The sequence below is a fragment of the Carassius auratus genome, chromosome 30 (assembly GCF_003368295.1).
Source record: "Carassius auratus strain Wakin chromosome 30, ASM336829v1, whole genome shotgun sequence".
Lineage (NCBI taxonomy): Eukaryota > Metazoa > Chordata > Actinopteri > Cypriniformes > Cyprinidae > Carassius > Carassius auratus.
The window spans coordinates 22,374,556-22,390,562 of NC_039272.1; the positions used below are offsets into that span (position 1 = coordinate 22,374,556).

At 36.8% G+C, this 16,007-nt stretch overlaps 1 protein-coding gene across 1 annotated transcript in view; it reads left to right on the forward strand.

The window, feature by feature from the left end:
* notch1b (notch receptor 1b) overlaps nucleotides 1–16,007 on the forward strand; it is a 45,812-nt gene that overhangs the window by 24,297 nt on the left and 5,508 nt on the right. The window contains exons 13-30 of the mRNA XM_026212203.1: nucleotides 452–644; nucleotides 1,302–1,447; nucleotides 1,545–1,658; nucleotides 3,116–3,235; nucleotides 3,328–3,480; nucleotides 3,553–3,781; nucleotides 7,379–7,580; nucleotides 8,391–8,544; nucleotides 8,648–8,832; nucleotides 9,031–9,163; nucleotides 10,421–10,678; nucleotides 10,756–10,868; nucleotides 11,820–12,391; nucleotides 13,553–13,987; nucleotides 14,084–14,232; nucleotides 15,125–15,338; nucleotides 15,543–15,633; nucleotides 15,759–15,921. Of these exons, the coding sequence (XP_026067988.1) occupies nucleotides 452–644; nucleotides 1,302–1,447; nucleotides 1,545–1,658; nucleotides 3,116–3,235; nucleotides 3,328–3,480; nucleotides 3,553–3,781; nucleotides 7,379–7,580; nucleotides 8,391–8,544; nucleotides 8,648–8,832; nucleotides 9,031–9,163; nucleotides 10,421–10,678; nucleotides 10,756–10,868; nucleotides 11,820–12,391; nucleotides 13,553–13,987; nucleotides 14,084–14,232; nucleotides 15,125–15,338; nucleotides 15,543–15,633; nucleotides 15,759–15,921 (3,624 nt within the window). The remainder of the gene's footprint in view (nucleotides 1–451; nucleotides 645–1,301; nucleotides 1,448–1,544; nucleotides 1,659–3,115; nucleotides 3,236–3,327; nucleotides 3,481–3,552; nucleotides 3,782–7,378; nucleotides 7,581–8,390; nucleotides 8,545–8,647; nucleotides 8,833–9,030; nucleotides 9,164–10,420; nucleotides 10,679–10,755; nucleotides 10,869–11,819; nucleotides 12,392–13,552; nucleotides 13,988–14,083; nucleotides 14,233–15,124; nucleotides 15,339–15,542; nucleotides 15,634–15,758; nucleotides 15,922–16,007) is intronic.

The window sequence follows — 16,007 nt, forward strand, 5'->3', positions numbered from 1 at the left end:
GGGAGAGACAGCTGGCCAGCGAGCACACATTTGGCCTGGGCCGTGGTGTTGGCTTACAGTCTCGCCCAATCCCCTGCCTGCCGAGCAGACACGCAAGCCAGCCCGCTCCCTCATTCAGCCAGAGATCTCCAGGACATCTGGGAGTTTGAAAGGAGAAAAGATTTGTGAAAGTCGATCTTTTAAAAGGGGGAAGTTGGCCAGTGCTTTAAAGACAAGTGACAAATGAAACCTCTGCCTTTATGCTGGCATTGCGTTCAGTAAATAGTGGTGCTGCCTGAAGTGAAGTCTAAAAGCCAGGCCTTAAGCCTAGGATTTCAAGAAAAACAAGGAACGGCTAAATGAATGCAGTTGATTCAGAAGTTATTTGGACTACTATACGGCATGACATTCTTTAACCATTTTCCTAATTCTGTCATTTGTTTTTTTGTTGTTGTTTTTTTTTTTTTTTTAGGGAAAATGTGTAACATCAACATTGATGAATGTGCCATCAACCCCTGTCACAATGGTGGAACCTGCCTTGATGGAGTCAATGGCTTTACATGTCAGTGCAGAGAGGGGTATCATGACACGACCTGCCAATCACAGCTCAACGAATGCTTTAGCAACCCCTGCATTCACGGACACTGTAAAGACAAAGTCAATGGGTGTGTATTATTATTTATGCACATACAATGCCATATGAAACGTTTGGGGTCATTAAGATTTTTTGTTAAGAAATTTATACCTTTATTGGAAAGGATGCATTAAATTGATCAAAATTGTAAAATTAAAAAATAAAAAATGTTACATTTACAATGTTACAAAGCATCTCTATTTTGAATGCATGCTGTTCTTTTTAACTCCATCTATCAAAGAATCTCTGCTTTGAACACTGGTAATTACAAGAAGTCTCTTAAGCAGCACATCAGCATATTTATATGATTTCCAGAGATTCTGAAGATAATATAAACATAAATTATGTCACCCTGCTGGAGAAACCAAGTACCAATACCAGTTTAAAATTGTTTTTTGCACGATCAATATGATCAAGATGGCATATTGAATCCAACCCCTCTGTAAAAAACAAAAACAAACAGCTTACCAGCTTACGCTGAACTCGCTGGTCTTTTGGCCAGTTTTAGAATAGTTTTGGCACTTTGGAGACCAGTCTGCTAGCCAGCTAAAACAGCTGAACACTGTCTTGGCCAGACATGAGACCTTATACCAGCAAACCAGCTCAATTCAGCTTAAGATCTGATGGTTTGTTCAAGACCAGCTAGGACAAGCCAGAAACCATGTAAAAGAGATCTCGTTTCTTACAGATATAACTGTATTTGTGACTCTGGCTGGAGTGGTGTCAACTGTGACATCAACAACAATGAGTGTGATTCCAACCCCTGTATGAATGGAGGCACCTGTAAGGACATGACCAGCGGCTACGTCTGCACATGCCGCGCTGGCTTCAGCGGTTCGTATCATTTATTTAGCAAATTTACTGTAACTATGTGGTGTGCCCTCTTGACCCATACTCAAACACACAGTGTCTTTCTAACATTTAATTATAGGTCCCAACTGCCAAACAAATATCAATGAATGCGCCTCCAACCCTTGCTTGAATCAAGGAACCTGTATCGATGATGTGGCTGGATATAAATGCAACTGTTTGCTGCCTTACACTGGTATGAGTTAGGCTTTATTCATTACATTTTGAGAATGTTATTTGTTGACTGTAATACTTTTCACCACAATGTAGTATGTGACTGTTTAGCTGTTTAAACCAGTTAGTTTGGGAGTTGATGAGACGCTAACAATCAAGTAAATCATAAAAAAATAAAGCTGTTTTATTTGATTCGTTTTATTATTTTATTAGCTTACCAGTATTTTACCAGTTTACATCAGAGAGCTGCGGACATGCAAATGGGTTGTTAAACTACTGAAATATTAACTCAAAATCTCAGGAGGGATTTCAAGAACAAAATTTAATTTGACTTCAAAGGGATTCGGGTGACAGAAATGTTTGAGAATGTCTGAGTGATTGATTTTGAGTGAGTGTTTTATTTTTTTCGAAAACCATGATGACATTACGACAATTAGCTTTCTTTCCTGTGTTGATGTATTTCCCATTGGAACAGGAAGTTGTGATGGGCTATTTCTTGTAAATAGCCAATACCCTTTAGTTTAAGACATAAACATGAACAATGATTTGCTAATTGAAGGAAGGATTCTCATTCTAGATACACCTGAAAGTGGAACAAGATTTATAAATATTGTTTGTGCATGTTCATGAAGAAAACCTTAATCTATTGAATATTCTAAAGTAAATTTTGAAATACAAAAAATAAACACATAAACCCTATTTATTTTATTAGCTGAATAATTAAAAGCCTGAAAAACCTTTTTACCTTTTTGATAGGGTCTTTAAACAGCTTTAGTGTGGCTATTCCTTTTTGTTAGATTTTGCTAGTTTTACTTTACTTAAACAACTTTAAATCAAGAGTAGTTTGTATTGCAATTTCAAAGTCAGGAACAGCAGACCCTTCTCCATCAATCGAGTCCCAGACTGCTGACAGAGGCCCCTCAAGAGCCCTACAAGTATCTCTGTTGACAACACAGGAAAATGTTTTTAACAGACGACACATTCTTTCCTCTCAATGTGTTATTTGACAAAACAGATAATGATGTTCTGCCTCTGGAACAGAAATCATTTTAATTCCCAGTGACAATCTTTTCGGAAAAATCCACACAGCGTTATATCAAGAATAACAAAATGTAGTCGTACCAGGGTGGGAACAGTGGCCTGTCATGTTTCCTGTTTGCCCTACTTCCTCTCTCACAGAAACGCAAATGGCCAGACAATGGCAGGAAAACCTGCTGGCTTCCTGCAGGGGCCGGCTGTCGTGGAAACAGATAGGCCAAATGTGCTTTGCTTTGCTAGGACTGACAGTCTAATCTCCAACAGAGAAAAGAGGAATCGGCACAGAACCTGTCCTGAAACATAGTGTCACCTTCTAAATTTAGGCCTTCATTGAGGAAGAATGTCTCTTGAGAACATCTTCAATGCAAAACACATACTGAATGACAAAACAATGTGGAGTTCTCCTAATGCTTCAGGTTTTCTATATATTTTATCTTCCAGGTGAGAACTGTGAAACCCTGTTGGCCCCGTGTAGCCCTAAACCCTGTAAGAATGGAGGCGTGTGTAAGGAGTCCGAAGACTTTGAGAGCTTCTCTTGTGTGTGTCCTGAAGGATGGCAAGGTACAAAATTCACAAAACTAGCAAGAAATTATATCCTAGCTTTAATATTATGCATAACTACATTCATACTTTGTGCACTCCCTCAATTGTAGGCCAAACGTGTGAGGTGGATATCAATGAATGTGTCAAAAACCCTTGTCGAAACGATGCCATCTGTCAAAACTCTATTGGCACCTACAAATGCAGTTGTAAATCGGGCTACACAGGCCGCAACTGTGAGACAGACATTGATGACTGCAAGCCCAGTGAGTGTCCCATTTCAGCCTTATTTCATTCTAGTTGATGCCTTGATGTCTAACCCAGTCCTTTTCCTGTAGACCCTTGCAGTAACGGTGGCTTCTGTAAAGACGCTGTGGACGCCTTCACTTGCACCTGCCTACCAGGTTTCCGGGGGAGTAGATGTGAGGAGGACATTAATGAATGTGACAGTAACCCATGTAAAAACGGCGCCAACTGCACGGATTGTGTGAACAGTTACACCTGTACCTGTCCACCTGGATTCAGTGGGATTCACTGTGAGAACAACACACCTGACTGTACTGAGAGGTAACAACGGCACTCTAATATAAAACAAGTCTCTGTTTTAGCTGCAACAGAAAACTCTTACAATAAAGAGACAACAAGACACACACATATCGACGAAGCAGTAACAGATATGTACTACAAAACAATCGCCCAACCTAAAAATTCAAACCCTATATGCCATTTCTGCACCGCAGTAGAGGTGCATGCAAACATGCTGTTTTCACAAATATAAAACCCTTATAAATACTTAAGAATTTAATTAATTGCCATCACATGATTAAATTACATTTAAAAATTTGTTTAAATAATACTTCACAATACCGCTGTTTTTCTGTATTTTTGAGTAAATAAATGGGTAACACTTTAAATTAAGGTTCCCTTTATAAAGGGTTTATAAAAACAAAAATTGATTGCATATAATGCATTTGATCGCTCACGTGCAGGTTACTGCTAGTCTGGATGAACAAATATTGAAGTTACAGTGGGCTTTATTAATATTATAATTTTCTGTAACAGTGCTTTCAGTCATTGATTTAATTCTATACTCAAAACTGCTAAAATAGATACAAATATTTGGGAGTTTTTACTGATTTTGCATTTATCAAATATTTTTAAGTATAGATTTGATGATTAGTTATAATGTGTGTTTACCTTTATAAGCCACTTTTTTATGTGAAGTTATGTTCAGTGACTTTCCATTGTGCTGTAAAAGAAAATATTAATCTTTTTGTTTCAAATTGAAAGTTGTTTGCTGATGTAGTGCAACAACAATAAAATTTATTTCACCAGAAAATACAAGCTTTTTCTGTGTGTGCAATACTAATCAATCAATCAATCAATCAATAAGTAACTAATATTGTGTCCACTTTACATCAATGTTCACTTTCACAGGTTATAAACAATTGTTACTCATTAATACATGGTTCACTTTACATCAACCTGTTAACCTGACCCCCATTATGGGACTCACAGCTGAAAGTGTCCTACCTAACTTAAAATTGCAACAGTTCCTTACTTCAGAGTGTTACACACATATTTTGGAGTCTTTGGAAAGAAGAACCTTTGGACTTGACTTTTCATCATCCAGAGTTGATAATACTCAAAAAGATTAAAAGTTATAGACACTATAAATATATTTTACGTGAAAATACATTAAATCAGTCCTGAAACAATCTAGAAAAGTTATGGGTTGAAAGTGACATGCATCATGAGTTTCTATTTCAAATCAAATCTGAAGAAGATATCATGAAATATTTGATAATATTCTGATAATATGTCTAGTCCCCCCCCCCCCCCAAATATAAAATAATTATAATACCACTGCATAGTTTTTCAATTATAAACAATAGACAAATTCTTAGACATCATATAAGTGATTTATTTGAGGACTAGAAAAAAACAATAAGAATAATTTTGAGTAATAAAAATAAATAGATATCAACTATGTATGCCAATTACAGTACATCCTGAGATTGCTAAAAATACAGCATTTACACTGATTTCTGCTCATATAGTCAGTTATCACGTGCTGATGACAAGTGTGTCACAGCGGGTGTCATGAGCTGTCATGAGAGAGTGGCAGAATTAAAATAAGCAATATTCCGCCTATCTTTGACTTTTTTTGTGGATCGTCTCATTCTGTTTGTGACACTGTATGCTACAAAACCATGCTGTTTTTTACTACCAAGACACAATTTTCTGAGCCTGAGTTATTCCATAACGGACACAAACAATACTGTCCCTAAAGAAATGAAATGTAAACAAAGTAATTATCATCCATATTACAACGTTATTGGTTCATTGGACTAAACGTGCTCTATGAGATGTCATTCAGTGGACCCTTACCTTTCTAGCTAAACCGGGATTTACAGCACGTGAATATGACTCATTGTTACGATGAATCTAGTATGTACTGCGTTTTGATTCTTCATGTTTTGATGTGTACTGCTTACACAAATTTAGCAAATACATCTTTTATAAGCTTTCCATTGAAAAACAGCGATCTGTCGTCGATGCTTGAGGCTTAGATCTTTATAATGATATATAGTTTGTCAAGATTAATTTTGTGTCGTTTCATTTAATCTATTCGTAAACATTGACACGAGCAAAACAAAGAGAGTTCAGTAAGCCCGCTTCCAGGTGCAGGTTAAGGCTTGCTTTCACAGGTTACTAACGTTTATAACTCATTAATAAATGGTTCACAGGTGTTCACTTTACGTTAAGGTTCACTTTCACAGGTTATTTAAATTTAAAACTAATTAATAAATGGTTCACAGATGTTCACTTTACATTAAGGTTCACTTTCAAAGGTTACTAACGTTTATAACTCATTAATAAATGGTTCACAGGTGTTCACGTTACATTAAGGTTCACTTTCACAGATTACTAACGTTTATAACTCATTAATGAATGGTTCACAGGTGTTCACGTTACATTAAGGTTCACTTTCACAGATTACTAATGTTTATAACTCATTAATAAATGGTTCACAGTTGTTCACTTTGCATTAAGGTTCGCTTTCACAGGTTATTAACGTTTATAACTCATTAATTAATGGTTCACAGGTGTTCACGCTATATTAAGGTTCGCTTTTACATGGTACTAAAATGTATAACTCATAAATAAATGGTTCACAGGGGTTCATCTTACATTAAGGTTCACTTTCACATGTTAATAACGTTTATAGATCATTAATAACTGGTTACCAGATGTTCACTTAACATTAAGGTTCACTTTCACAATCTATAAATCATTAAGAAGTCATGGCTTTACATTTATAATGTTTCCCCAAAATAAAAATAAAGATGATAATTTCATTCTTAATAAACAAAATATATCAGTTTCATACCATTGCTGTGGATAGGCATCATGAACTTTTGCGAAGAATCATGGGTATGGTACAGATTAGATTCTGGTAGGAAACATTGTAAGAAAAGTGACACGAGGACCTTAAATACAACACCCTTCAGTCTTGCTAAAAAATATTTTTTCTGCATCATGAATAAAATCAGGAATTTGGTTTTGGGTGAAATAAGTATTTATAAATATATTTGTTAAGCATTTATAACATGTGAGTTAAAAATGGCTCACTATTTGGCAGATATTGCATCAAATTCACCCTTTTATTCATGCATTTATAACTGCTTATCAATGATTTATAATGCATTTGTAAGTTAATTATTAGTCATCTATTAACACCTTTATAAACCCTTTATAAATGGAACCTTAAAAAGTGTGAACCTTAAAGTGTTACCAATTATTGTAAAATGTCTTTGAAAAAATACTCTTTCAAAAACAAAACAAAAAAATGGACCCCAAAAGTTTTAATTCTGATATGCAAAGAGATTTCAACATTATTGCTCTATACAACATGGCTATCACTGATCCCAGCTCAGTTTTCAGAATCTCATTGTTACGGTCTAGGCTTGTCAGTCAACCGATCTACCTCATGATAAAGTGAACCAGAAAAAAAGCCTCTAGCACTTTTTCCTCCTCTGTTGTCCATGAGTGCCCCCTTTGGTAAACAAAGGACAATGCACACCTTTACATATTACTTAAAAAACTACATGATGTTAAATTAATGTAGTAAATAAGACTTAAAATTATTTTTTCAAACAGCTCTTGTTTTAATGGCGGCACATGTGTGGACGGCATCAACAGTTTCACTTGCCTGTGTCCAACGGGGTTCACTGGAAACTACTGCCAGCATGACATCAACGAGTGCGACTCCAGACCCTGCATGAATGGAGGCACCTGTCAGGACAGCTACGGCACATACAAGTGCACCTGCCCTCAGGGATACCATGGCCTTAACTGCCAGGTAACAAATCAGATTTAGACAGCCTGTCACATGGATAAAGCTATCATACATTCATTGCTTACAGTGTTTCCTTGTTGATTCTGTAGTATAAATCTAAAAATTGCTGAAAAGTTCTCAAATTAAATGAATATTTAGTTATCACAATATTCCCTAAAATATATATACAATTTCTTTTTTAATACATTTCTATTCATTCCACTTCTTTTAAGTAATCGATGCCAATAGTTTAAAATGTAGGCCTATTACTTTATATGTTGAACTGAGGAACAGTGTTATATTTTACAGTTTCACGATATTAAAGTTACCTGTCCTTTTTCTTTGTTTGAAGCTCTATGATTTTAAGACATCTTAGGAGCACTCTTGATGTGAGAGAAATGTCAGTATAAATATATATAGAACTTATTATCTTTAAATTAAAATAATTATACTTGTAAAATATATAAATAAAATGCATGAATTTTAATTGTAATTTTAATATTAAATATTTATCATGTAGACACATATCCTTTATTTCACTTTTTTCTCCATTTTCTAAAACAAGTCTAATCAGAAAATAAATTTTTAGTTTTCTCTGTATTTTTATACTTTAGAGTATCACATTCTTAGCTTAGCAACAAACTAACATCAAATACTGTTATTGTAATTAGAATGCATAGCATAATTTAGCCGGGCCATTATTATTATTTCTTTTTTATACATATATCCCTAATTCATGTCAGCACTTTATGTCAAAAATAATAAAATAAAATAAAATATTTATTACGACTCATGGATGCATGAGTTCAAATTGGATGAACTCTTGTCTTGCAGGAGCTGGTGAACTGGTGTAGGCCGTCTCCCTGTAAGAATGAAGGTATCTGCAGACAGAGCGGCACTAGGTACAGCTGCCAGTGTCAGGCGGGCTGGACTGGTTTATACTGCGATGTCCCCAGCGTTTCTTGCGAGGTGGCCGCCAAACAGCAAGGTAGGTTTGTTTGTGTGTATGTATGTGCCTAAAATATGTTTGCAGTTCGGGGCAGTTCAGTGTTTCACAAATCTGCTGTGATGTTTGTTTCTTCCGTTTTTAGGTGTGGAGGTGGCCCGGCTGTGTCGTAACTCTGGCCAGTGTCTGGACGCTGGAAACACACACTATTGTCACTGTCAGGCCGGATACACGGGCAGCTACTGTGAGGAGCAGGTGGATGAATGCATTCCCAATCCTTGCCAGAACGGAGCAACCTGCACCGACTACCTGGGTGGCTATTCCTGTGAAGTAAGTCAAGAAAACCTGGTGGTTAGGGACAGAAGTGACTGTAGAAGAAGACAATTTAGGTCAATGCCTGCTAAATCTCCCTTCTTTGTAGCGGAATTGCTTGTTTGACAAAGAAGGACGAAACCGCCAAGTAAACAGAAACAGGCTTGTTTTATGTTTGGCATTAATTCGCCTCGCTCCTTCTCTCGTTTCTTGAAGTGCGTGCCAGGTTATCATGGAGTGAACTGCTCTGATGAGATCAATGAGTGTCTGTCTCAGCCCTGCCAGAACGGAGGCACATGCATCGACCTGATCAATACCTACAAATGCTCCTGTCCTCGGGGAACACAAGGTCAGCTATCACTTACTCCTCGGTTTTGCTCTTTTTGCCCATTCCACGCTTCATTAATTAGGTCTTAACTGTTATCAGCTGGCTTAGACGTTTCTCTCTGATTGATGTAGTCATGCTTAATTACAGCTCATAAATGGACTTTTATTTAAAAAAAGAATAGAAACATTGAGTGTGTTGTATTACCCAGTTGTATTAAACATAATTATCCTTTTTCTTTGTCTGTATATATGGTTTTAAGGCATCATGGAAGCAATGTCTAAATAAATTAATAATTAAATAACTTTATATTAAAATAGTTACCGGTATGCTAATAACATTTAGCAAAATGTATTATTGCATTTTTATTTAAGTAAGTTTAGTTATATTTCATTATAATTTATATGTATATTATATTATAGAATTATAATGAATTTATAGAATTCATATTATATAGACATATTTCTCATGTAATTAATCATGAATTATCTACAATGAATCGAATTAAAACAGAAATGTTTGTGTTTGCTTTGTGTTTTTATGTTTAGAATACATCTTTGTTAGCTTTGTAACGTTAACATCCATCTCTGTTGTAGTCAGTAGAGTGCTTTTTCACTGGCCTTGGTTCTGGAAGTATTTTTTTTTTTCATAGGGATTTAAACAGTTAAACAGTTAAAAGCCATAAACCAAACAAACCAGCTACAGGATGAATCACAACATTACAAACTATGACTGAAGCAAATATAAAAAAAAAAATTTAAGAATGTGCAGTAAAGGTGCATGAAGCACAGGCAATGAAAAAAATACGTATATATATATATATATATATATATATATATATATATATATATATATATATATATATATATATATATATATATACCAGGAATTCTGCAATTAAAAATGATTATATAAAACAATAAGTTGCAATAATGCATGCATATGGCCACAACAGAAGCATAAATCATTGATTATCATCCTTATAGCTCATAGGTCAGTTTTTAAAGGTTCAAAGTTATTGTTCCATATTCCATCATGGAGAAAAAGAAAAGTAATTTTATTCCAATTTTACAGTAAACCAACTGTTGCACTCTGTTTTATTTAAGTCATGTTTCTTCATTCCAAATTAGTCAGTGATGGCTATTATACTGCTTTAGAGGACAGCTAGGCAGTATTCAAGCAAGGTCGCTCACTAGGTTTTGTAACAGAGCCTAAATTTACTCCTTTACTTCTGTAATAAGGTTGGCTTTTATGAGACCTTTCCTCCCCGTTCTCTCTCAGGTGTGCACTGCGAGATCAACATTGATGACTGCACACCCTTCACAGACCCCATCACCCAGGAGCCCAAATGTTTTAACAAGGGCCGCTGTGTGGACCGTGTGGGTGGATACCACTGCATCTGTCTGGCCGGATATGTGGGGGAACGCTGTGAGGGGGATGTCAATGAATGCTTGTCCAACCCTTGTGACCCCCGTGGCACGCACAGCTGCATCCAGCTAACAAACAACTACCGCTGCGAGTGTCGCACAGGATACACAGGTACTGCAGTTTGCTTGGATCATGAGAGTAACGCTACATTCTGATCACATGATAACCTTGTTTGTGGGTCACTACAGGTCAGCGCTGTGACAAAGTCTTTGATGGCTGTAAGGGGAAACCTTGCCGTAATGGAGGCACCTGCGCTGTGGCTAGTAACACTCCTCATGGCTTCATCTGCAAATGTCCACCGGTTAGTCATAATCACTGATTCATTTAGCCATGGTCTTCTGAACCTGCTTTGCATCATTTTGCAATCCTATTCTTACCACTACTTTTATTATTTCATATCATGAACTAATCAGGCATATCATATACAGACCATAAACATAAATGTGGCCTTAAATATGGTAAAATGTATTATAAATTATATATAATAACTTATATGAATAAATGATTTATCATTTTAAACCACTATCTTTATCCTTAGTTTTTCCATTTCAGTTACAAGGACACACATTTATTCTATTATACAAAATGTTTTAATTTCTTATATATATATATATATATATATATATATATATATATATATATATATATATATATATATATATACTATTATACTATAGATAGATAGATAGATAGATAGATAGATAGATAGATAGATAGATACAGATAAATGTTTTAAATGCTTTATTCTCACATTCTCTCAAGGACACACTAAATTGATCAAAATAAAGAAAATAAACTTTCACAAACTTTTTTTAGTAAAAAAAAGGGTCTGTTTCAACATTTTTCTTTTTCGTTATGTTATTTCTATCCCTAAAAAGTTACATTTTCCACAAATATGAGGCAGTTTTCAACATTGACAATAATAAAAAAAAATTATTGAGCAGTATAGAATAATTGCTGATCATGTGACACTGAAGACTGGAAATATGGCCGCTGAAAATTCAGGTCTGTCATCACAGGAATAAATTACATTTTAAAATACATTACAATCCAAACAGTTATTTTAAATTGTAATAAGTTCTCAATATTACTGTTTTACTATATTGTTTAACAAACAACTGCAGCCTGAGACTTTCAAAAGCATTCAAAAAAACTTTTAACATAGCTTTGGAACGATACTGTATAGATTTGCTATTAAAAAATCAGTGTACTATGATACATACATTTTACAACTGGTGTATGTCCCATTTAGGGTTTTATAGGCTCAACCTGTGAGAATGACGCTCATGCATGTGGGAGTCTCCACTGTAAAAATGGCGGTACATGCATTTCTGGTCACAAGAGCCCCAAATGCCTGTGCACCCCTGGCTTCACTGGTCCTGAGTGCCAGCATCCCACTGAGGGTCACTGCACCACCAATCCATGCTACAATGGAGGCACGTGCGAGTATATATCAGAGGCCCCATACTACCACTGCATCTGTCCTACCAGCTTCAATGGCCTCTTCTGCCACATCCTGGACTTCAGCTTTCAAGGTGGCCCTGCTCGAGATATCACACCAGCTCCAGGAGTGACAGTGAGATGCGAGATAGCAGACTGTGAGAATAAGAAAGGCAATAAGATCTGTGACAGTGCATGTAATAATTATGCCTGTGACTGGGATGGAGGGGACTGCTCGCTGAACTTCAATGACCCGTGGAAGAACTGTTCAGGCACGCTGCAGTGCTGGCGCTATTTTAATAACGGGAAGTGTGATGAACAGTGTCACAACGCTGGATGCCTCTACGATGGATTTGATTGCCAGAGACTGGAGGGCCAGTGCAAGTGAGTGCGGTTTGAGAATTTTTACACAAGTTTCAGGGAAAGGTACAAGTTGTATATTTGCAATAATAGCCAACAGTTTTAATATAAAACGATCATGCTAAGAGAGATTATCAGGAAGCTTTAATTGGAAATCACAATTTTTTTGAACTCCCAGGCAATTTCTCTTCAGCAGCTCTGAAAGTGTCATGGCAAAAAAACATTAAAGTTATGCAACATTTTCTATTGAAAATAATTGAAAATGTATGTTTTCTCAAGAATCTCTTTAAATATTTTTTGCTCCCAAATTTCTGGCTTTATTCAAATCCAGTCTTATTTTTTTAAGAATTTTAAATTTCTATTATAATTGTGACACAGCTAGAGAATTTCTGAGTGAAAGTCAGTATTGTAGTAATATATGTAATTAGCATTTAGCTAATTATAATTCAGAATGCAACAGTTTCTTCAACATTGTTATTAATGAAACCAGCATGTTAGGTAAACTGAAAAACTACTAAATAAAGACTAAAGCTATATAAAAGAGTCATTACTTAAAATAATATTACTGAAATAACATTTACTGAAATAAAGTTAATTTTATATATATATATATATATATATATATATATATATATATATATATATATGGTAATGATGCTGAACATTCAGCTTTGCCATCACATTAAAAAAAATACATTATAAAAAAAAAAAATAAATATATATATATATATATATATATATATATATATATATAATTTCAGGAAACCTTTTACTTTTTGCACATTTTAATAAAAACAGGCATATTTAAAGAAAATAACAAAACTAAAATGACTAAGACTAATGAAAATAAAAATAGAAAATATACAAATAAATACTAATTTATAATATAAAAAAAACCTCAATCATACACCATTTGAGAAGTAAGACTAACTGATTATCATTTAGCTAAATGCTAGTTGGTCAAACAAGTTCTCACGACATATAATAGCTGTTTCTGCAGCTGGTCCATGGTCTTAAATCACTCTGCTGTATTTTTGTTAGATGGTACTGTAGCTTGGCCAAGTTGGTATACATGTAGTCCAGCTCAAGACCATTTAGAAATCCTATAAAACCAGAATCATATGCTTTTTAGCTCTGTTTCCGAGAATGAATGCTATTTCTAAACTCTGCTTTCCTCTCTCACAGTCCACTCTATGACCAGTATTGCAAAGACCACTATGCAGATGGCCACTGTGACCAGGGCTGTAATAATGCAGAGTGTGAATGGGACGGCCTGGACTGTGCCAGCAACATCCCCGAGAAGTTAGCTGCTGGGCTCCTAGTTGTGGTAGTCCACATTTTACCCGATCAGCTCCGAAACAACTCCTTTGGATTTCTGCGCGAGCTCAGCCGAGTCCTCCACACCAACATTGTTTTCCGGCGCGACAGCAAGGGAGAGGAAATGATCTACCCTTATTATGGTAACGAGCAGGAGCTGAGAAAGCACAACATCAAACGATCACTAGATGGCTGGAACGATGCTTCCACCAGCGTCTTGAGCTCCGTAAAAAGCGGCATTTACAATATAGTGGTGGAAGGAGGGAGGAAACGCCGGGAACTGGACGAGATGCAGATCAAAGGGTACGTTTGTGACAGTCAAGGCCTCGTATGCTTTAAGAATGTGTTTTAATAAAAAAATAAAAAAATAAAAAAAATCACACTTTTGATTTCCATCAGCTCGGTGGTATATCTGGAGATTGACAACCGCCAATGCTACCAACAAACCTCCGAGTGCTTCCAGAGCGCAAACGACGTAGCAGCTTTCCTCGGAGCCCTGGCTTCCAGCGGCAATCTGAATATGCCTTACGTCATCGAGGCCGTCACAAGTGAGTGCTTGGCACAAGCATTGTCGTGTGCCTCACGTTTTCCCATAATGCCCTTGATCAAGACTAGGCCTCCCATCTTACTCAATGTATTCAGCACACCCCCAACCTTTAACCCCACCACCTCCTACCACAGATTACAGGGATCACTTTGAAGGTTGTATGCTTCTTCCTTATAACAATGAAGCAAATGTTCTTTGTGCGTTAGACAGACTAAACAATCAATGCGGCAGTCTGAGGGCAGATCCGCTGGCTCCAGGCACCAAAAATAGTTAATTGATGCAAATCATGTCAACTCGTTTGGCCCAACAAGACGCTCTCACAAACGCGCATACAGCCCAATCATGGTTTGAATCTAAAATGATGGGGGCTGCTACAAGCATAACCTTTTGAATGTACCAGGAATTAATGCATCTCCAAGGGTTAAGGTGAGCAGAGTTGATCATTTCAAAATCGTTAGTGGAGAGAGCATGAAAAAAGCGGGGAGAAAAATTGATCGGGAGTGTGCTAGAAGTTGGGAGTCTTTGTTATCTCGAAAATCCTAATAAATCCTTCGTCTTTACAGCTTAAAGTGTGCGCGGTAATTTGAAGTTCATTAATCCCTCCCTTTTTTTCCCTTAAAGAAGAACTGGTAAAGTTGTCTCCTGGTACCCTAGGCTGAGAAAGGGGAGAGGAGGTGTTCTTTCGTTTTTCTTTTTTCTGTCCTCCTCCTTTTCTTATTTGCCAGCTCCTTCTTTTTGATGAGAAGCGGTTAGCAATTCTGATGACTGCGAACGTGTGCCCTGCCGTAATTTGTCCACCTAATCGTCTTCCAATTTGTGCCTCATAGTTGCATGAGGAACGCATTCTTGTCTCTTCTGTGGGTTTGACATGTCAACTGTGCTTCCTGTGGCAGGTAAGATCGATGGACCATCATCTATAGAGCTCTATCCAGTCTACGTGGTTCTGGCAGGACTGGCGCTGCTGGCCTTTGTCGCCGTTGGAATGGTCGCGTCCCGTAAACGCCGCCGGGAACACGGTCAACTCTGGTTTCCAGGGGGTTTCAAGACCAGTGAGCCCAGCAAGAAGAAGAGGAGGGAGCCGGTCGGCGAAGACTCCGTCGGTCTGAGGTCAGTTGCGTTATCTTTGGGGACAAACTATTATGGAGGGAAAGTTTTTCTTTTTATTGATCATCTGTTGAGTTGAATTTAATTAAGTGGTTTTAGGAAGAAGCTGGTGGTTGATTACCTATGATGGTGTTTGGTGTTGGAGAACAGTCTTTAAAGTATCAAAGTAAAGTATTTTAAAGTAATGGATTATTGTTCTAAAATCAGGCCACTTAAGAACTGCTCCGACATTTCATTAATGGATGACAGCCAGAATGAATGGGGAGAAGAGGAACCGTCAGACACCAAACGCTTCAGGGTGAGCAGAGCAAAGAGTTTCACATGGAAGAATATCTGTCTTACAATTAGTACTCTTGCATTAATTAATAATATTAATAAAAATGTTGGTTTTTAATTTGTTAATGTCTCATTCTCCTATTTTAGTCTGAGGAGCAGGCGATGCTGGATTTAGACCATAAGCCAGATCACCGGCAGTGGACGCAGCAGCACTTGGATGCAGCCGATCTCCGCATCCCCTCCATCGCTCCTACACCCCCTCAGGGCGAGATTGAGAATGACTGCATGGATGTCAATGCCCGAGGACCAGGTTTGGCATTGTTGTATACCCCCCCCCCCCATGTAATAACGTTATAGTTATTGGGTATTGATGACCTATAGAATAATTAAATATAT